The sequence below is a fragment of the Neodiprion lecontei genome, chromosome 4 (genome assembly GCF_021901455.1).
Source record: "Neodiprion lecontei isolate iyNeoLeco1 chromosome 4, iyNeoLeco1.1, whole genome shotgun sequence".
Taxonomy (NCBI): domain Eukaryota; kingdom Metazoa; phylum Arthropoda; class Insecta; order Hymenoptera; family Diprionidae; genus Neodiprion; species Neodiprion lecontei.
The window spans coordinates 41728116-41747226 of NC_060263.1; the positions used below are offsets into that span (position 1 = coordinate 41728116).

Consider the following 19111-nt stretch of genomic DNA (forward strand, 5'->3'; position numbering starts at 1 on the left):
GTCCCTAATTTCCCTCTAAATTTTACCACTCTCCTCTGCTACCGTACGATAAAAATAAAATATCTAATAACCGTAATTGAATTGTTCATAATATTTTTCCTCCTGCTCTTAGTATCCACCGCACACCTGCTGATTTTCATTTATTGGTTTTATTTTTTAAACCGAAACGTCGTTTGTACATCTTGGTTCGCGAATACAGTACTCATATTATCTGTTTCATATTTTGAACCCCTTTGCGAACCTCGACAGATTCATTCGATTCAAAGACGGTCTGTCCGGAATGTGCCCTTGCTGGATAGATGCAAATTAGGGGAAAAAGGATTGTCTACCTGGACGACGCGTACATCCATAGGGTTCACTGTTCACGTTTACACGATCCTGAGAATCCTTTCCACATGTACGCGCAACAACGCTATCGTAACAACAAACGACGTTTACCCAACCATGCCGTACGGTAGTCCCTACATCAAGTGTTTCTCTTCCCCGTCGTGGTTCACCCGTTACTTGCGATACGGATGCGGGAATTACTGCACACCGACTGGCCGTTTTCGCAATAGCTTTAGAAAAATCCCGGTACTTCGCCAATTCGCATTTGTCGCCGAGGTCCGCGCGTTACGTGTACATTGGGTAGGTATATCATCGCAGGCAACGAGGTGATCCAACGGCACGCACATTCAAACTCCCCCCATTCGGCATTGCAAGGGACGCAAGGGACGCCGTGTGTATTATTTTTTCAACGCGAAGCGGCTTTTTGCCGGTGCTGCCGCGCGGCGTAAAGCCACGAACTGAGGAGTCGTTGCCGCCGCCTTAGCAAGCCTTCGCGTGGGCCGTGCCTCTCGCGGTACTCGCAGTCATTCGCGAACCTTCGTCATTTCGCGTGCCCGTCCAACTCACCCAGTCGTCGGTACACGCAGAGGTATACACGCACGTATGCACTCCTCGTTAACTTGGCAATGTAGTTAGGGAGGTGGCTCTTTTCTGTCCATGCAGTGCCGTGACGTGTTGTTGCATTTTCATTGACGCCGATTTTCTATGCCAATTTATCTCGCCGATCGAAATTCAAACGCCTGATCGTCGCGAAAACGTGAGCGTAGGTATCATAACATCGCGCATCGTCTCGGGATTCACCCACGCGTGCTGCACGCATCGCACCGACATACGCGCGCGCATATGCTCGCACCAACACTCGTAAGCGCCTCAATTTATGCGCTCGTGTATCAGTAGACCAGTCGCGTACAGTGATGTATTTCCAAAGCTTTTCGTGTAATTAAGTTATCATTCGATTGCCAAATCGTATACGTTCTTTCGGCTCTTTGTCGGTTATCACACACGTGGTCTTGCCATGTGCACGCTTACCTGCGCCCTGACGCATGCATACCCATATTCCAATCACAGTTGATTTATCCTGCGGACCGTTCAAGGACAATGAAAGGATACGGTAAGAACTATCAATTTTAACATCAAAATACCCGACACCAACGTACGTGCTCATCATTAGCCGCACGATACTTGAGGCGATGATGAACATCACGCCTCCCGAAAGTCGTTGACTACCGCCTGCATTCTTCGATTCCTCGGCCGAAGCGAAATTGCCCGTTTCTTCGACTCTACACCGTAGCTACATGCATTCGCAACATACCCTGACATATTCGCGTACCTATAGTACGATCCGTCTGTGTATAATTGTTCGTAACAAGTTGATTCGAATACGGGAACCGCGGGGTGAGAGGACGGGAAGAGGACGCTTCCTTCTGTTTCTTGATCTGTGTCTTGCGCCAAACGGGTTGAGAGTGAACGGCCGCACAGGCGGCGTTGTGTGAACGATGTGATGACCGGCGGCGGCGCCGGCGGAGGAGGGGAGGGGGGCATAAAAGAGAATACGCCGACGTGTGTGGTAACTATAATAACGGACCGCAGGATGTATGAACGCGGATGCCGGAAATATCTGCAACGTCGAGTCGCGTCTGGTGCCTACCTACCGGACTAGTAGACATAACTAGTTATTTTTCAAACATGAGCAGCGTGCGATATTCCCGCAATTTGTGTTTTCTCACTCTTGTCATTATTATCATTACTATTATGGTGTTTTTTTTTTTTTGTTCTAGTTTCATGAATACTCATAGTTTCTCTAGTCCATACCAATAACAGTGTGAGAAAAACTGGATGCTATTGTACACACTTATACGATCATAGGAGGATTCTATTCCTATGCGAGAACCGTACAACGATTACGGCACATCATACTAGGTACTAGATATCGCGAGTGCGCGTGTAATCTTACCTCACGTGCTGCTAATTCGCTGTACGAGTATTATTCTTTCCTTCTCTCTATGAACTACATGTCTACCTTTTATCTTGTAAAAGAGTATAATATTTGCCCGCATTGTTGTAAACTAATAATCACACATCGTGACGATTACATTATAGTATTCAGACGAGGGAATATTGAGTAGGGTGCGGTAGTGCAACGAACCTCAGGTATTTACTCCTTGCATGCGGAATAAAATTACACACCGTGAATCGGGCAAGATTCGTGCGGCATTCGTCGCGCTGTGGCGACGTAACCGATATCCATTCCGATTTATCAATAATTTAAAAAGCGCCGAATCGACACGCGGCAACACACGGCATAGAATCTTATTCCTATACGTGAACGGTTGCAAGAAGTGCAATCTATGCCTGCATCCTATACAGTATATTCGTATAGTTACTGCAGATCAATATTTCGTGTGGCTATCTAAACTATCATTTAGACGTCAATATTTTCTTTTAATCGCTACTCACTCCTGATCAATATTCTCTTCCAAGTATTTTCAAGCAGCGAAACAAGGAGCAACGGCGGGTGTATGGGTTACGTACGTACGACTCGTAGGTACATGTGATGCAGAGAGCGTTTCGCCAGCGTCGTTTCGCCCAGTTCTCGTTTGTAACCGGGGAGACGGATTTAATCGCAACGAAGCCTGATAGAGGTGAAGCCGTTATCCTTGTATGTTTACTTTGGCATACACACGTTTCGCGGCGTCGCCTCACGTACGCGTACGAGGGTGTGTGTTTGTATGTTGGCCATCTGTCAAATACGTGTTCAACTCTTCATGCAGTCACCTGCGGTTGACAAAATAACAGTACTCGCCTTTTTAATTGTTCGCTCGTTCAATCGTTGCCCTTCTATCGACGAATTTCTTACCTATTCGCGGAAAAACAACAAGGGCATTACACATGTCTCGCGGATAGATCTATCTACGCAAAAAACGCCCAACGTTCTTTCAACTTTCTCTGGAAAGTTTAAAACAGAACTCAATGGAAGCCAATATTTTATCCTGAACTCATCACTCCCCTGCTGATCCATATAAACCAGAGAAATGAAAAAAAAATCATCAAAGACAACGACTCTACAGAACAGTGTGCAGGAGAATTCCGTTTACTCTGAAACATCATGCTAATTCAGCATTTGCAAGTACTGTAGGTACGAAGATATGTAGCTACATTTTGACGCGTGTCTCAGTTTATACTGAGCTCAGATTACATTGCGTCTACCGCGATTCGCAATTCTTAGAGGACAATAATCTTGACCTCCTCTGCTAAACAGAGTAAAGGCTCTCGGAGTAAGTATATTTACGAAATTGACGATATGAGTTCCAGCCTCATTTAACGCTCATCGTTGAATCCTCAGTTGCCTTAAATTCGGCATTTCCCTTATACTTGCCGAGTTTTCACTAATACCTCTAGAAATTAGAAATGTATAACCAAAGTCGTCGAGTCCAACGTCGTATTTGCGATGAACAACTTTGCAAGACTGACACGAGCATGATATTCGTGCACTTTATGTGTCTCGCGGCCACGCTCCAGTATCGCGTAGCGCTGATTGCAAGCACGAACAGGGTATTCTCTCATACACGCGTGCGCCATACTGGTGTAAGTAAGCTGGAACGCGGTACAGCGCAACGTGTCATGACCAGAAATATTCACCTACCAGTGAGATGGAGTATTGATAATCGTGATAATAGTTGTAACGACGATGATGACGATGATGACGACAATTGTTCGTCAACTATCATAATGATGACGACAATCGGAATAACGACAAAAACAATAACGGTCACGGTATAATAATAGTGATAATGGTAATGAAGAATTGACTACGCACCATTGCGGTAGTGGATAGTCACTCTCGTGGATGGACCTTGGGCTTACACCCCAGAGCTGATCGGGAGAGGGAAAAGGATTGAAATGAGAAGCTGAGAGGCGCAGAGTCGAGAATTAAAGGCAATGGACGGACTACTACCGCCTCGAGTACCGCGATGTCTAATATTAGCTGTCTTAAAACAGCCGGGGAAGTTAAGGAGAGTTGTTAGCCTCTGGATTCTCACTTGTTCCCCCTCCGTTTCCTCTATTTTCCTCCCTTCCATTCAACGCGGCTACCGATACCGTCAAGAAATGCTCCGGCAGGGAACTGGTGCAGCCTTTGAACCAGTTACTCGTTGATTTGCGTAATAATTCTTGCCAGTACAATTAATCTACGACGCCGTTTCACTAACGTATATATTCTATTACTTTATCATGCATATAGTAATTGTCATTTTTCACGAACATTAGACATGGGTAAAGGTTTTTTTCCTACCCTTTCCCTCAAGCAATGGCTATTTAATTATGTACCTACACCCATTTCTCTTGCTCTTCGGATAGGACTGATTTCGCACATTGCTACAAAGGTAACGCGGCTACACCGCAGTCCTGCACGTTTTGCAGGCAACGCCAAACATCCATCGACTTGTTGATATGCTACAGGCGCGGTTCGAGCGTCTGACGGTATCGCTGCAAAGCTGCACCGCGTGCGTCCGGCCGCCTGTACAAATCGCGAAGAAAGATAGTAAAAAAGGACAGACGGAATGGCAGATAAGGAGAGAGTTCCATTTTTTAAGACACTGAAAGCCAAAGATCCCCTAAGGGCCAGCGGTAGTTATACAATTGATCATCAAGCAGCGGCACACTTTTTGAAAGTGTAGATGTTGCGCTTTTCTCGTCCGGCAACAAGGGGCCGGGGATACGTCCGGTACGAGGCAAGAACCGAGACGGCAATGTGTTTGGTTGCCGAACACGCGATGCACCGGAGCACTAGACGGAAAACCGATGCATATGTTTATTCGCTTTGAGAAAAAGGTTGGACATTTTGAAATACTACAGAATGGCTTTATTGCCCAATGCAGTCATCCATTTAAGACCTGTTTTTTCACTCCTATTTCTATTACTAAGTAAATCATCCGATAGTTTGGGAAAAATAAGCGTTCGAAAACTTGTACGTCGTTTCTATGATTTGAAATGAGAAAAAACGTTGAAAACCCGATTCAATCAGTTTCATGTACCCAACATAAAAAGTATACAGAAACATTTGTGGGCATGAGGATGGAAGTCGAATCAGCACGCGGAATGAATTTAATCGGTTATGAATTTTTCCATTAGTCTGACCCGCCACTCAACCTCGCTTAGATTACGATTATTGGGGACTGACTGCATGCTAAGAAAGAAAATAAGAAAAATAAACCACTTCGGAACTAATGACCAATTCATATAAATTAAGAAGCTTATCAAATGTGCGTATAGGTTTAGAATTATTGAGCCGCGTGGCTTACCACAATCCTAAATGGGCGAATATCAACTGTGTCTGACGTCCATAACCCCGGAATCTCAGAAAAATAACTATCTCATCATTCTTATTTTCATGACGTTTCAAAAGGATTTTGAAACGTGACACTCCCGCACAAAGTTTCTGATATGACAGAAATTTTTTATTTCGCCGGCACTACGATTTACCAAACTACTGGCTTCTAGTAATGGTAGATTCCAATTGATTGGAAAGAAAACATTACGCGACAGTCATGATATTGAAAAATAAGAAACTTATACGCGGACAGTATTACAAACAAAGATGTTGCATACCTATCAGTTAAATAAGCTGTATACAACGAGAGAAATTTTAAATTTCGGTTACTAAACAGTTCTGGACTATTTTAATTTTTTACCATAATCGAAAAATATAGTTCTATGTACGAAATGAAAATTATTACCATAGCTGTAACCAGAAAGTTTAGTGTCTGTTACTGTTATCAATCATTATGGTTGTTGTTCCTGCCTTTAATAATATGTTGCAATGACCCAAAGATGTATATATTTTTGGTAACTTTAATCAAAGCAAACAGTTAGTGTTACTTTATTTTCTTGTAATTTCAACCGTATTTAACATAGTGGCCAACGGGCAGGGAAAACCAGCAGCACGGAAAAGTCAGGGATCAATTGTGTGGCGATATCAAAAAAGCGAAAGAATAAAGCTTCCCTTATGAAGAAGCAAAACTCTAAGAACAATTTTTATCCATGTGCTCGGTTTCTGCATAACCATTAAACACATAGATCATAAACATAGTTTGAAATACCGATTGATACGGAGCTTTATTTAATTCGTTCCTTGAATTGGTACCATAAGTTCGGATTTTAGTAATAGAAAAATTATTATTTGGTCAGGGCAAGTCAGGGAAATGTCAACAAATGTGTTCGACTATTTTTAGTGGCCATCGTATGACTAAACAGTTGTTGCAACGACACGCCTCTAACTTGAATTTTATACTAACTGTAACAAACAAAATTTTCGTCAATGTACCTTATTCGTATAAGCCGAAACTTAAAGAGGAATCTCGCAGACTGGTTATATTTCTGTCAACGGCCAATAATCGTTGCGGTATCCCGATTCATACACTCCTGTTACAAATTTTTACCGTATGGCCATGCAAGGAAGAATTCATTAACTACACTATTGTATTAAACGCCGTCTGTATGCCGAGATTGTTCTTTGCACAATAATCAATGGGTCATCCGGTTGACAAACCGAACTCATCGACCACCCGGTTTTTTTATTTTTATTTATCGTACTATAGTTTGGTCAAGAGGAATTGACGACGCTCGATTTTATCTTATCACTGTTCGCTAAGAATAGTAATATCAATTTGAGATCAGATATTTTCACCTCAGCACACCTCACCTCACCGTCATCTTACTATCTGTCGCACTCATAATGACTAGATGGATGTTGGTTAGTTTTGGTAAATGTGCAGATATGTAGGCGTAACGCGTATGGGTATACATTATACTCCAGAATAGCAATGTGAAACGACCCGAGCCAGATGCCAGTTATATGGTTAAAGGCGAACGTACGAAACGTCGAAATCCCCGGCGAGTCCGGTCGATTGTGAGTGACACCCCTGTAAGTTTCGGCCGGTTAGAAATATGTAAGGTTAGTAGCAGTAAACTCTTGAAGCCATTGGTAGCAGTGCGTCGAGTCAAAACCGCGTCTGTCGAACCTCGAGATTACCAGCATTATTTCTTATGCTGCATAAAATTTGAGTAATGGTGGATCAAAAAAGTGATACTATCGTTGACATTTAGTTGCAAAAAACATTACTGTCGCAACTATCGCCTTTTTTTCATCCTGCAGTCTCTTGCACATCCATACGGGATGCTGGAAACTGGTTGCAAGAATAACTGATGCAATACTTACTGGTATAGTAAGTCTGCATAGTAAGAAATTCGGCAAAGGGTCACCCAAAATCACCGTCAGCGATACCTAAAATCTATCTACATGGCATCAAAGGCCTGGGATCATGTATGATATACATGCAGGCTGTCAGGCTGCATCGGTCGAATATTTCATCCACCCCGACCTGCGACTCACACCTCCTAAACTTATCTCCTTTTTGGTACATGCTGACGGCATCACCCCTTCATGAACATACTTGTATACACGTATTGCCCCGAACAACGGATAATAAACAAAGAATGGCTCCCACTCCCTCTACTTTTTTCGCTGGTCATCCACCTGTCGTCGTCCGCCTGGCTTTCCGAAAGGCAACCGAGCACAAGTGTAGCCTTAGGCGGTCAAAATACAGACAAAGTATGATTGACCCGAAAATGGATCTCTGGTCTACGGAATTACACCCTGCCTTCGTGCACGAGGCTGAAAGTAGCAGCGAAAATTAGCAGCCGAACGTTGCAATGTTCATTTGAAGATGGCTGTGAAGTCCGAAAATTAAAATTTTCTGAAATACCTTGAATTCTCCATACTTTTATAGAATTATGATAAAATTGAACTGCAATTTTCTATTTTCAAAGAGTTTGACACATTTGGCTGTTAACTCTAGCCGCTAGCTTCAGCTGTATCGTTAGTGCGACAGGGATAGGGTACACGTATAATTGGCACGGATGGCATTTATGCTGTAATCCCCCCCCCCCACGCCAGTTCAAAATCGGCGAACCGCACGAGAGCACCGAATTAACGAAACAGACAAACCATGAGTCTAACCTTTTTCTGAACCCGGTGCGTTGAATACCACCTAGCATTCTAGCATGTACCTACGTGAGCATTGTGCATCGATGTGACTCGATAAGGATTCCTCGCGTGCAAGGTCTCCTATCCGGTAGGAGAGGGTAACGCACGTAAATACGCACGCCACCGCCCGCGTCGATTGAAATGAATGAAAAGGGAACACCGTAGATACGCGGGTCGTACAGACCTGTGTGTATCCATTGTGTATCTTCATACACCTGGGCGCCCTCGCCGTTCTCTGCAGTACTCACCAACTACCTGTATGTAATACAGTCGCAGTCTCACTTTCGCTTAGGAAGGCTTGATTCCATCTGCATACCTATGTTTTTACTCATACGCGGTAGTCGTGATAATTTTACTTTCGCAATGCAAAGTGTGGCTGTGATTGCGTATTGAAAACACTAAACCTCCATTCGAGAGGCTCGGAAAGAATGTTGAACTCTCAGTTCTAAGTGACCACCTGCACCCCTGTAACGAACGAAGCATTGACCACGCAAATAACTCGGTTCTTGCATGCTCCAGGTACATCTATTATCTGCATTTGTTTATAGAGACGTGTGTGAGTGACAATGCTTCTTACATCTTCCAGCTCCAGCTCCGGAGGTAAGATCGTGGTGAGCAACTTACCAGCCCACGCAAGGTTCGAGGACATCGAACCACTCCTAACGACGTACGGGCAGGTCCAAAACGTGGAAAAACTTTCCTCGCGAGATCCAAACACCCAAACAGTCCTGGTCAGCTATGAGACGCAAGAACAAGCACAACAGTATGTAACCTAGATCTACGGCTTATGATATAACACTTACTTATTGCAGGACAATTGGCATGAGATGATTACCTGACGTCAAGCTTGCATATTTATAACGTCTTTAAACTCATTCGGTTGCACACGGATAAAGGATCTCCTGATTACAACAAATTTGGTGCAGTAGTAAGGTGGCAAAAAATATTTTTGTCTTTAAAGAGGTATTAATAGATTCAACAAAAAGTGATCCGAAAAATGTACCAACTTTTACTGTCAAGTTAAACCTCATTTATTTGAATTATGTGTCTTTCAAAACAAGTCTTTCGCCATATTTTTTAAAACTTGACATTTGTCTTTTTCTTTGGGCACACTGGCAGTTAGGATCCTTTCCTTTCTTGGACAAGTTTTTCGTAGACTCAGAAAGTCTACAAAACATATTAGCCCAAAATGATCGTATGGGATGGGAAGAAAATAGTCGAAACCCTTGAACTTGTGATACGAGGGTCGTTTCAACACTAAATTTCGTTACTTTTTCACAACAAACAACTTTAATCAGGCTCTGTGTGCATATCAGATTTATATTGAAGTCTACTAAAGATATTCTTACAATTTGGCTCCCTGTAAAGATAGACGCATGTACTTCTGTTTGGCGTGTCTGACTGCACAAATCTGTATCGGTATCTTTGCTTTCGCCGCAGAAGGTAAAAAAACGGCGTAGATTCATTCCAGATTGACTTCTGTTTGTGACAAACAATGCAGAAGCATCCAAACGATTCGTCAACGGCGTTCAACTTCTCCGGAATGACGCACGGGTGTGCACGACGAAGATCCGATTTGCAGATCTGTTACGGCTCGGATTTCGTGCTCGTTTTCGTCATTCATATCTGCGCATCCTTTCTGAAAAGTTAAACGCTACTGACGAATCGTTTGAATGCTCATTCATTGTCCGTCATGGAAAGACGTTAATTTCCGATGAATCTTCGCCGCACTTTCGCTTTTTCTACTAAGAAAACGCATAAACGCATCAATACGAGCGTCCACCTTTACAAAGACCATACTGCATCGCTTTGCGGGGTCGCTTGCCTGCTAAATTTTCTGAATATTGTCAGTGGACCTCAAATATAAAGTTTACCTGTTACCTCCAACGAAGTCAAGAGATGTTGTTAATTGGAAGATGAAAAAAGAAAAAAAAAATGGAAAACTTACTGTTGAAATGGCCCTAGTATATTCCACTGTACCATTGCTCATAAAATTGTTCGGTTATTCACATCGAAATGTCGTGAAACGGTCTGGCAATTCAAAATTGCGACCGATTTAAATTGTTATGATATTGCGTTTCACACTTTAATAATCGGAATATGCACACGTTTGTTTTAAATCGCATGTAGCCTATTAATTAAAAATGACGATGAGGAAGCGTGTAGCTGGAGAATCGATAGATATTTGACTAAAAAAACAGCTACCTCCTGGCATTCGAATCAAGTTTCGAAATTACCTGACAAAATGAATGTTCACCGTAACGTGAGACCTAGCGGTCGAAAGCTTGGTCTAAGAATTTCTTTCACCTTCTCAGGGCTGTAAATCAGTTGAATGGGTACGAGTACGAGGGCAACCCGCTAAAGGTGGAGATGTCGAGCCCGGAGAATCGGCGGAGAGGACGCAGCCAACGCGGGGGAGTCGCGTTTTCGGGGTTGCCTGGGTCCGGACGGCAGACCGACTTTCCTCTACGTATTCTGGTTCAGTCGGACATGGTAGGTGCCATTATCGGTCGACAGGGTTCCACCATACGTCAGATAACTCAGATGACTCGCGCTCGCGTCGACGTGCACAGGAAAGACAACGTTGGCTCCCTCGAGAAGGCCATCACCATATACGGAAACCCTGAAAATTGCACCAATGCTTGCAAAAAAATTCTCGAGGTCATGCAGCAGGAAGCCAACAACACTAACAAGGGGTAAGTTGATTACACGTCGTTATGTTACGATTTTTTTGGGGTCTTAAGGCTCCGGTTGGGAATTTGGCCCAACGATTCTATTGAACTCGGTATTATAGTGTGATCAATGATGGTTAATTCTGTATTCGATCATGACTGAAGGGTGTTTTCGTTGAAAAAAGTACGTATTTTCCTGAAACAGTGAGATAACCCTGAAGATCCTTGCGCACAACAATCTTATCGGACGCATTATTGGGAAAGGGGGTAACACCATAAAACGGATCATGCAGGATACCGACTCAAAGATAACCGTGAGCAGCATCAACGATATCAACAGCTTTAATCTGGAACGCATCATCACCGTCAAGGGTTCGATTGAGAACATGAGCAAGGCTGAGTCCATGATATCCAGCAAGCTCCGTCAAAGTTACGAGAATGATCTTCAAGCTATGGCTGTGAGTTTACTCTTACCGTCACTCTCTTGTTTCTTCAAATATTTTCTCCTCATCCATATCCTTGAACCCCTTTGATTTTTCGGACTTGCGTTGTCTCAAAGTGTACGCGGAAAACAAAGCTGGGTTGCCGAGTACACAAGTTCGAAAACCAAATTTCAACCATTTATTCAAACGGGTGCACTACGCTAATTCACTACATGGATTTACGTAACTTAGCACAGCCGTTGAAACTGGCGTATCGTTCATTATGGGCAAAAATATCAAGGTGGCCCGTTATCCAGAAGTTCAAAATCAGCAATAGCATCAAGCAAACAGTATACCAAGAGACAAATGTTTTAACCTAACTCAGGGAAATTTGTTACCTCATTTCTTTCCAACAGCCCGGATCGAGTACGAAGTCTCGGAAAAGTAGCAACTCCTCGTCCTCATCGGGGGTTAGTGTGATACTAGGAAAATATTCGCGTCTCCGCGTCGCTACCTAGGGGTAGACTGCTATGTATTACCACTGTATTTAATAGTACGTGAAGGAGTACCATTGCAATTTGCATATCCGATTCCGGCAAAGAAATGTGTGCATAAATTTTTCTATCCTTATATTTTACTTCTGTCCTTCATATTTCTTTTCTGTGTTTTTTCACCTTGACCACACCGGCCTTCGTATACGAGCACCTCACGTATTGTACGTTTTATAGCCGCCGAATACGCGCACTATGTACGCACATTATGTTTCTTTCACATGTATGTATGTACTTTTGTTACATCCTCACATTGTCTCGTACGCAACTTATATGTAACACTTCAATTGCGAGTCAATAAAATTGTCTATGTTCGATCCAATGTTCGTCTCTATGGTATTTTCGTTCATGTTTCGTAATTATTCAAAGCAAAAGAGATACAAGACGCGGATGGTTTCAACCCATGAACGACCGTTGAGCGTCCAAAGACTCTGACTCTTATCGTTAGACAGAGTCTTCGTGGATTCCTTGAATAATAAATTGAATTCATAATTACTTATCGCAAAATTAGAATATGCCAAATACTCAGCCCAGGCTGTAAAACCATGCGAACCACGTTCGTACACAGTTAGTGAAACGAGACCTTGACCCCATCGGCAGATGATGAATTCGAGCTTGATTCGGAGAACACCTGCCGAGATCTGATATATGATTGATATATCTTTTTCGAAGCGTTGTGATACGTGAAATGAGGAAAAAACCGACAGTCGACGCCGTTACCCGTTGTTACAGCCCCAAAGCATGATGTTCCCCGGACTCCATCCGATGGCGATGATGTCGACCGCGGGTATGGGGTACAGTTCGCGTGGTCCGGGTCTCTACGGCTCCGGACCAGCGCCGTATCCGTACCAGGGGAGCATGCCAGCCCAGCAGGGCGGCGTTCCGACCGGTGACACCCAGGAGACGACCTTCTTGTACATTCCCAACAACAGCGTTGGCGCTATCATCGGAACAAAGGGTTCCCACATAAGGAACATCATAAGATTCTCGGGTGCTAGTGTCAAAATTGCACCGCTTGAACAGGACAAGCCCGCGGATCAACAGACTGAAAGGAAAGTAACAATCGTTGGGTCGCCAGAGTCACAGTGGAAGGTAAGAACGATAGTTGAAACGATTCGACCAACTCCCTAAATTATCGATGTACGAACATGTCTGGGGCCTTGGGGGTGAAACGGTGTTACGTGGTAGCCGATGAGGAGTGAAAAATTAAATGTCAGTCGAATAAAATGTTGCGATGCATTCCGCAGGGGTTATTCAATCGATGAATTTTTTTTTTGGGGGGGAGGGGGGTGCCAAACGGCGTGACGTTCTTTTTTTTCTGGACATATTTTAGATTCTTATCATTTTTTTTATTTACATAAGATTTTGGATTAAAATTGAATTTTTTATTTACAAATTCACAGAAAATACACATGAATATGACACGCAAATAATGACTCTTCCAGGCTCAGTATTTAATCTTTGAGAAGATGAGGGAAGAGGGTTTCGTGGCCGGTACAGAGGATGTCAGGCTTACCATCGAGATCCTTGTACCGAGTGCTCAAGTTGGTCGAATCATTGGAAAGGGTGGTCAAAACGTCAGGGAGTTGCAACGTGTCACCGGAAGTGTCATCAAACTCTCGGAACAGCAGGCCACGCCACCACAGGCCGACGAGGAAACGACGGTTCACATCATCGGACCATTCTTCTCTGTTCAGGTGATGATCCGCTTCGTTTTTCGACCGCTCAATTCTCATGTTCATGAAATCCATAAATTATCGTGTGTATTAGTCGTCGGTGAAAAAGATGTTTCGAAAAACAAATCGGTCCGAAGAAGATCGCTTGTGCCTTAATGCAAGCTTCTTTTTGAATGTCCTGTACCACTCATATCATGCAACCGCAATCCAACTTGCTGTTTAGCACAAGAATAATCAAGATCTCTTCCAAAAATGGCTACACTCAAAGCAAAACTGTTAATATGCAGCTCTGTACATGCCTGGTCGGTTGTATACTATACTCATAGATTCCGACGAAATTGCTCCGCATATTTTTACATCCCATTATCAAGTACTGAAAAATTGACAAAAATTATGACTTATATAATTCGTAATTGCAACTAAAAAATCTAATTACTTTTTCCTAAATAAAGGTTCGATTTACCCGCGTTATTTTCATGCTGAAATTGCAGAAAAATTTCAACGATACGTAGTATCCTCGGTCACCGAAACTTCCCTCGATAGTTCGTTGGAAAATTGACGTATATTATGTCTTTGATTTTATATTTTGAATCACGAAATGAATTAGCAGCAGCAATGATGACTCGACGAAGTATGTGCAACGTAAAATACGTCAGCGACAACAAGAAAGCAATCTGGAGGCAAGACCTGTACAACCGAGGTGTCATCGCGTTTACTTATCGGTTATTTATTTCAGTCGGCACAGCGGAGAATTCGCGCCATGGTACTACAGTCCGGAGCACCAGGTACCGGAACGCTAGGAATCGGCCCCACAGGTGGACCGCGGGCTGGTCGTGGCGGTAGCCAGGACGGTGGTTCACGTTCTCGGCGTGATGGTAGCGCGACGTCACAGGGTGGGTCGTCGCAGCAGCGATCGTCCTCCCCTACCAACCAGCAGCAACAGCAACCGACGCAGCAACCGCAACAGCAACAGCAACAACAACAACAACAACAACAACAACAGCAGCAGCAGCAACAGCAACAACAGCAGCAACAACAGCAACAGCAACCACCACAGAATCAGTAACGTTGAAGTAAATCACCCGATGCCAACCAAATGCCTCAATTTATGTATCCAACATTCTTCCCGCACGGGGTGATCTTTACCATTTTGAAATCCCGACAAGCATACGCGGATAAACGCTTAATGTCCGTACAATCTACACGGACGCTTCGTAACTGTATCCTAACAATAAGAATGGTTGGACTCGTATCTTGGAAGATTTCAAAAAATCCGCGAAATTACAAACTCAGTTCTCTATGTATATTACGTAATATATAGAAAGGTGACATGCATATAACGAGGATAACGTGACACGTGTCTGCCCTCACTATTCTATCTCCGTTTTTTCCACGTCTACCTTTCTGTCTTAAATTACCACCTACCTTTATACTGTACTATATCCCGTCCCGACCCCGACCTTGAAACCTACCCTTTCTGCCAACCACTCTCCGTCGCTTTCTGCCGCACTAGCGGGCTGATGAAGGTGAAGAGACACGGAGGAAAAAATTTCAAACTGGTAACGCATTCACCCCGTTGAGGATTATTATGACTATGATGATGAATGATAATGGATGGATGATGATGAAAAAGATGATGCTTATGATGATGATGATCATGATGATGCTTATGATGAAATACACACAACCTTATTACCTCATTCAAACGATTAAAGATGAATAATATGACACAATGATCGGAAACAAAACAAAATGAATATCAAATAAAATGAGAAACGTTAAAGTAACTTTAAACTAAAATTTAAGTAACATTACATTTTTAATAATAAAATAAACTACAACAACAAAAATAATAATATTAATAATAGAATTCACATTAATCATAATTTTAACATTAATAATAACAATAATAATGATAATAATAATAATAATAATAATAATAATAATAATAAAAACAACTCGGCGACTACGGCGATGATGACGACAGCAGCAGCAGAAACACCAGCTACAATAATGGTGACCAAAAAACGCTGTACAAGCTATACATATACATACCTAGAAGTACACATGCGTATATAGGGGTTTCCACGTTGTTTTTCACAACGTTTCTAATTCAAGTACTAGTCCACAGAATTCAATGGTACTACTACACAGAATTCTTAGTAAACGTGGGACTCGAATACGAAGTTCTCTGGGTGTCAAATTTTTCATACCTTGGCATGTATCTCCCTAAATAGTCGTTAGAGATAAAAACGGCGGAAAATAAACACGTTTCACTATTCTACGAAGTTCTTGATAATATTACTTGTCTCTGAGTATTTTCGTGAGTCCATTGTTTCAAATACTTGAATGACAACCACTCGAAGTTTTTAGAAGCTTATTTTTCCAGGCACAGTGCACCAAGATGCCAGAATAAGTATTCTTCCAAGACCTTTGAAATCGTTTTGAAACGCGAAACTACCATGATGTAGCCGCAACGTTCAGAAACGACATTCACTTGTTAGTTCGATGGGTTCACAATATAAGTTTTTTCATCGTCGAAAATAAACATCCCCTGGTGCTGATATACGAATATTATTAATGCTCGCGTTAATGGAAAAATTTCTGTATTGCAAAAACTACGTAGCATGATGAAATTTTCTTTTTGTTATCATTTCTGTTTTTGTCATGACGTTCCTTCCCAAAATTAGGACGGCTCCGAAACAGATGCATCATTTCAAAATCAAATTTTTCTTTCCATTTCGTACTCGACATACGCTTGGCTGTGAAAATTTGACTAATTTCCCGTGGAAATCCCTCCCACATACATGTCAAAAGATACACGTTGTATATACTAAACCAACTAACAGCTGCAGTCTGCCGACATCGATACCGACGTTCTGTTTCTAACAATCAGATTAATTCCTCCTACCCAACCACCCTAAATTTGTCAGATGAGTTAAGAAAGATCCAATCTATCATGTGCAAGCTGTAAACGAGCCGATCTGAAGAAATATCGGGCTGAATGCACAGACGATGAGAGAGAGGGTGGGAGGGCTGGACGAATGAATGAATCAATGGGTGGATGAATGGATGGACGGACGGATAGATGGATGGATGGATGGATGGATGGATGGATGGATGGACGGACGGACGGACGGACGGACGGACGGACGGACGGACGGACGGACGGACGGACGGACGGACGGACGGACGGATGGACGAACGGACGGACGGACGAATGGATGGATGGATGGATGGATGGATGGATGGACGGACGGATGGACGAACGGACGGACGGACGAATGGATGGATGGATGGATGGATGGATGGACGGACGGACGGACGGATTGGTTGGTTGGTAGGTTGGTTGGTTGGTTGGTTGTTTGGTTGATTGGTTGGTTGGTAGGTTGGTTGGTTGATTGGTTGGTTGGTTGGTTGGTTGGTTGGTTGGTTGATTGGATGGATGGTTAATTAATTGATTCGTCGAGGATTATTTAGCAATAAGAATGAAAACTCTTCGCGTGGGCCCTTCGCATCTGGAGCACCATACCAAAGAAGTGACGAAGAGTTATACAAACAAACCTTCGACTTCACAGGACGAAATGAAACCGCATTACCTATAAATTGCGGAAGTTGACTTGATGTATCACCCAACAAAGAGAGAGTTCCTTGCAACAGCTGCAGCTGGGATATCCATTTTTCCACTCATGCGAAGACGCTGCCGGGGACCAAAGTGGAACCTTGGCGTTAAAGTAACCGAAGCAACGTCATCGTCAAGACCAACAAGGAGGGCAACGGAGAATGGATCAACGAAAATGTCGCACCGTTAACATTACACACTACTGACACATGTTGTTATCGCGGTGCGTGAAGAAAGCTGCCCCTACAGCCTTTCGGAGAAAAACCAAGTAAAATTGGTGGGTAAAGACAAGATGGGTAAGAAAGCAATAAATATAACGAAGAAACAAAGAAATGGCAACAACAACATCAACGACAAACGACGAAAACACTCAAAAATGTCAAGGCACAATTGTTATGGTGTTCGGAGTGCGCGGTGTTATTCGGGAATCGGGAAGATTTCGAAAATGATGTACATTTTATCCTTTTGCATACAGGCATAAATTTTCGTGCCTATAACTAGTACACATAGATGTACGTGTATACCGTCGGCACTATGCGAATTAAGGACTATTGTACAATATGAAAGTACGGCCGTGAAAAAATGTATGTGAACATCAGCAACTATGCCTGTATAATATATGTATAAGTAATATACGTGTGTGTATATATGGGCGGTTTAATGCACGAGGCGAATAGGGAGGAGGAAACAGCCATTACAATTCTTTCAGGGATTTTTATTTTATCATGAATGTAATAACGTGTGAGTGAGCATGTGTCGAATTATACTATTAATGATAAGTAATAAATGACCGATTAAGGATATGTATACGTATAATATATGTACATGCCAAATGTATTGTATATATACAGCGTGGCGCGAGGGATGAATGAGAATATCAATATTCCTCTGGACGACATATTATTTATACGGCTGCGCGGTGAAAAATTTGGTATTATGTCGGAATGGAACGATTGGCAGGAAAATTACCAACAATGTCGAGTCGAGAAAACCAAATGAATGGATTTACGGATTAAACCAAGATATCCGGGATTCGGGGTAAGGTTTACAAACTACCTTGTGTTCCTCGCGCCCCGAGCGACTATATTATATGTATAAGATTTATGGGAGAGTAGCGGTTAGGGATGCGAAAAAAATGTTGAAAAATTTGCGTAATTATATATCGATGAGGGGGGACTGGTGAGGATGAATCATTCGATTTCATATTATACAAACGGGTGATTTTTTGGCGATTTACAAGATTTCCGAAAACTCCCGTACCAAATTGGACTGAAGTACCATCCATCGTTTCACCAGAAGCGGTTACATCGGTCGCATAATACATACATACATATATATTAACCCCAGTATACATATATATGTATGAATAAAGAGTTTTGCGCTGGCTTATTCGAGTATCGATTAACCGCCCAAGGGACTCGGTGGTACGCTCTTAGTACAAAGATTAAAATACGAGTTTAAGGAAACGGCTGCAAGTTTTGGGGTAGAGTATAACGAGGATGAACGGAAGTCGGGAGTTGACCAGGTTATCGGGGTGGGTGCAGCAGCAGACTGATTTTCGTTACGTGCGATGTGTTTTAATCAGTTATTACATCATGCTCCGCATCGCCTGGGAACTTCCGGTTACCATGTCTGAGACGGAAGGGATATTTGAATATAAGTGAAATTTTATCGAAAAGAGATATGAAAATTAAGAGAGAGTAGTAAGGAGAAAAAATATATAAGTTTATTTTTGATACATTGTTGGGGAGATCTTCAAGTGAATCTTTCTTTTTTTTTTCACTATTATTGATATGG

At 42.6% G+C, this 19111-nt stretch overlaps 1 protein-coding gene across 9 annotated transcripts in view; it reads left to right on the forward strand.

Moving 5' to 3' along the window:
• The window catches only part of LOC107219985 (insulin-like growth factor 2 mRNA-binding protein 1), an 80321-nt gene extending 64341 nt beyond the window's left edge, over positions 1–15980 (forward strand). For 8 of the 9 annotated variants that reach the window (XM_046738717.1, XM_046738720.1, XM_046738719.1 and 5 more), the window contains 6 exons: positions 8958–9134; positions 10687–11067; positions 11249–11501; positions 12749–13108; positions 13462–13713; positions 14429–15980. In XM_046738717.1, coding sequence (XP_046594673.1) covers positions 8958–9134; positions 10687–11067; positions 11249–11501; positions 12749–13108; positions 13462–13713; positions 14429–14758 — 1753 coding nt within the window. In that variant the 3' untranslated portion in view covers positions 14759–15980. Of the gene's footprint in view, positions 1–865; positions 1439–8957; positions 9135–10686; positions 11068–11248; positions 11502–12748; positions 13109–13461; positions 13714–14428 lie in introns of those variants that run through there. The other variant, XM_046738725.1, reaches the window with a different exon arrangement.
• Positions 15981–19111: the final 3131 nt, after the last annotated feature.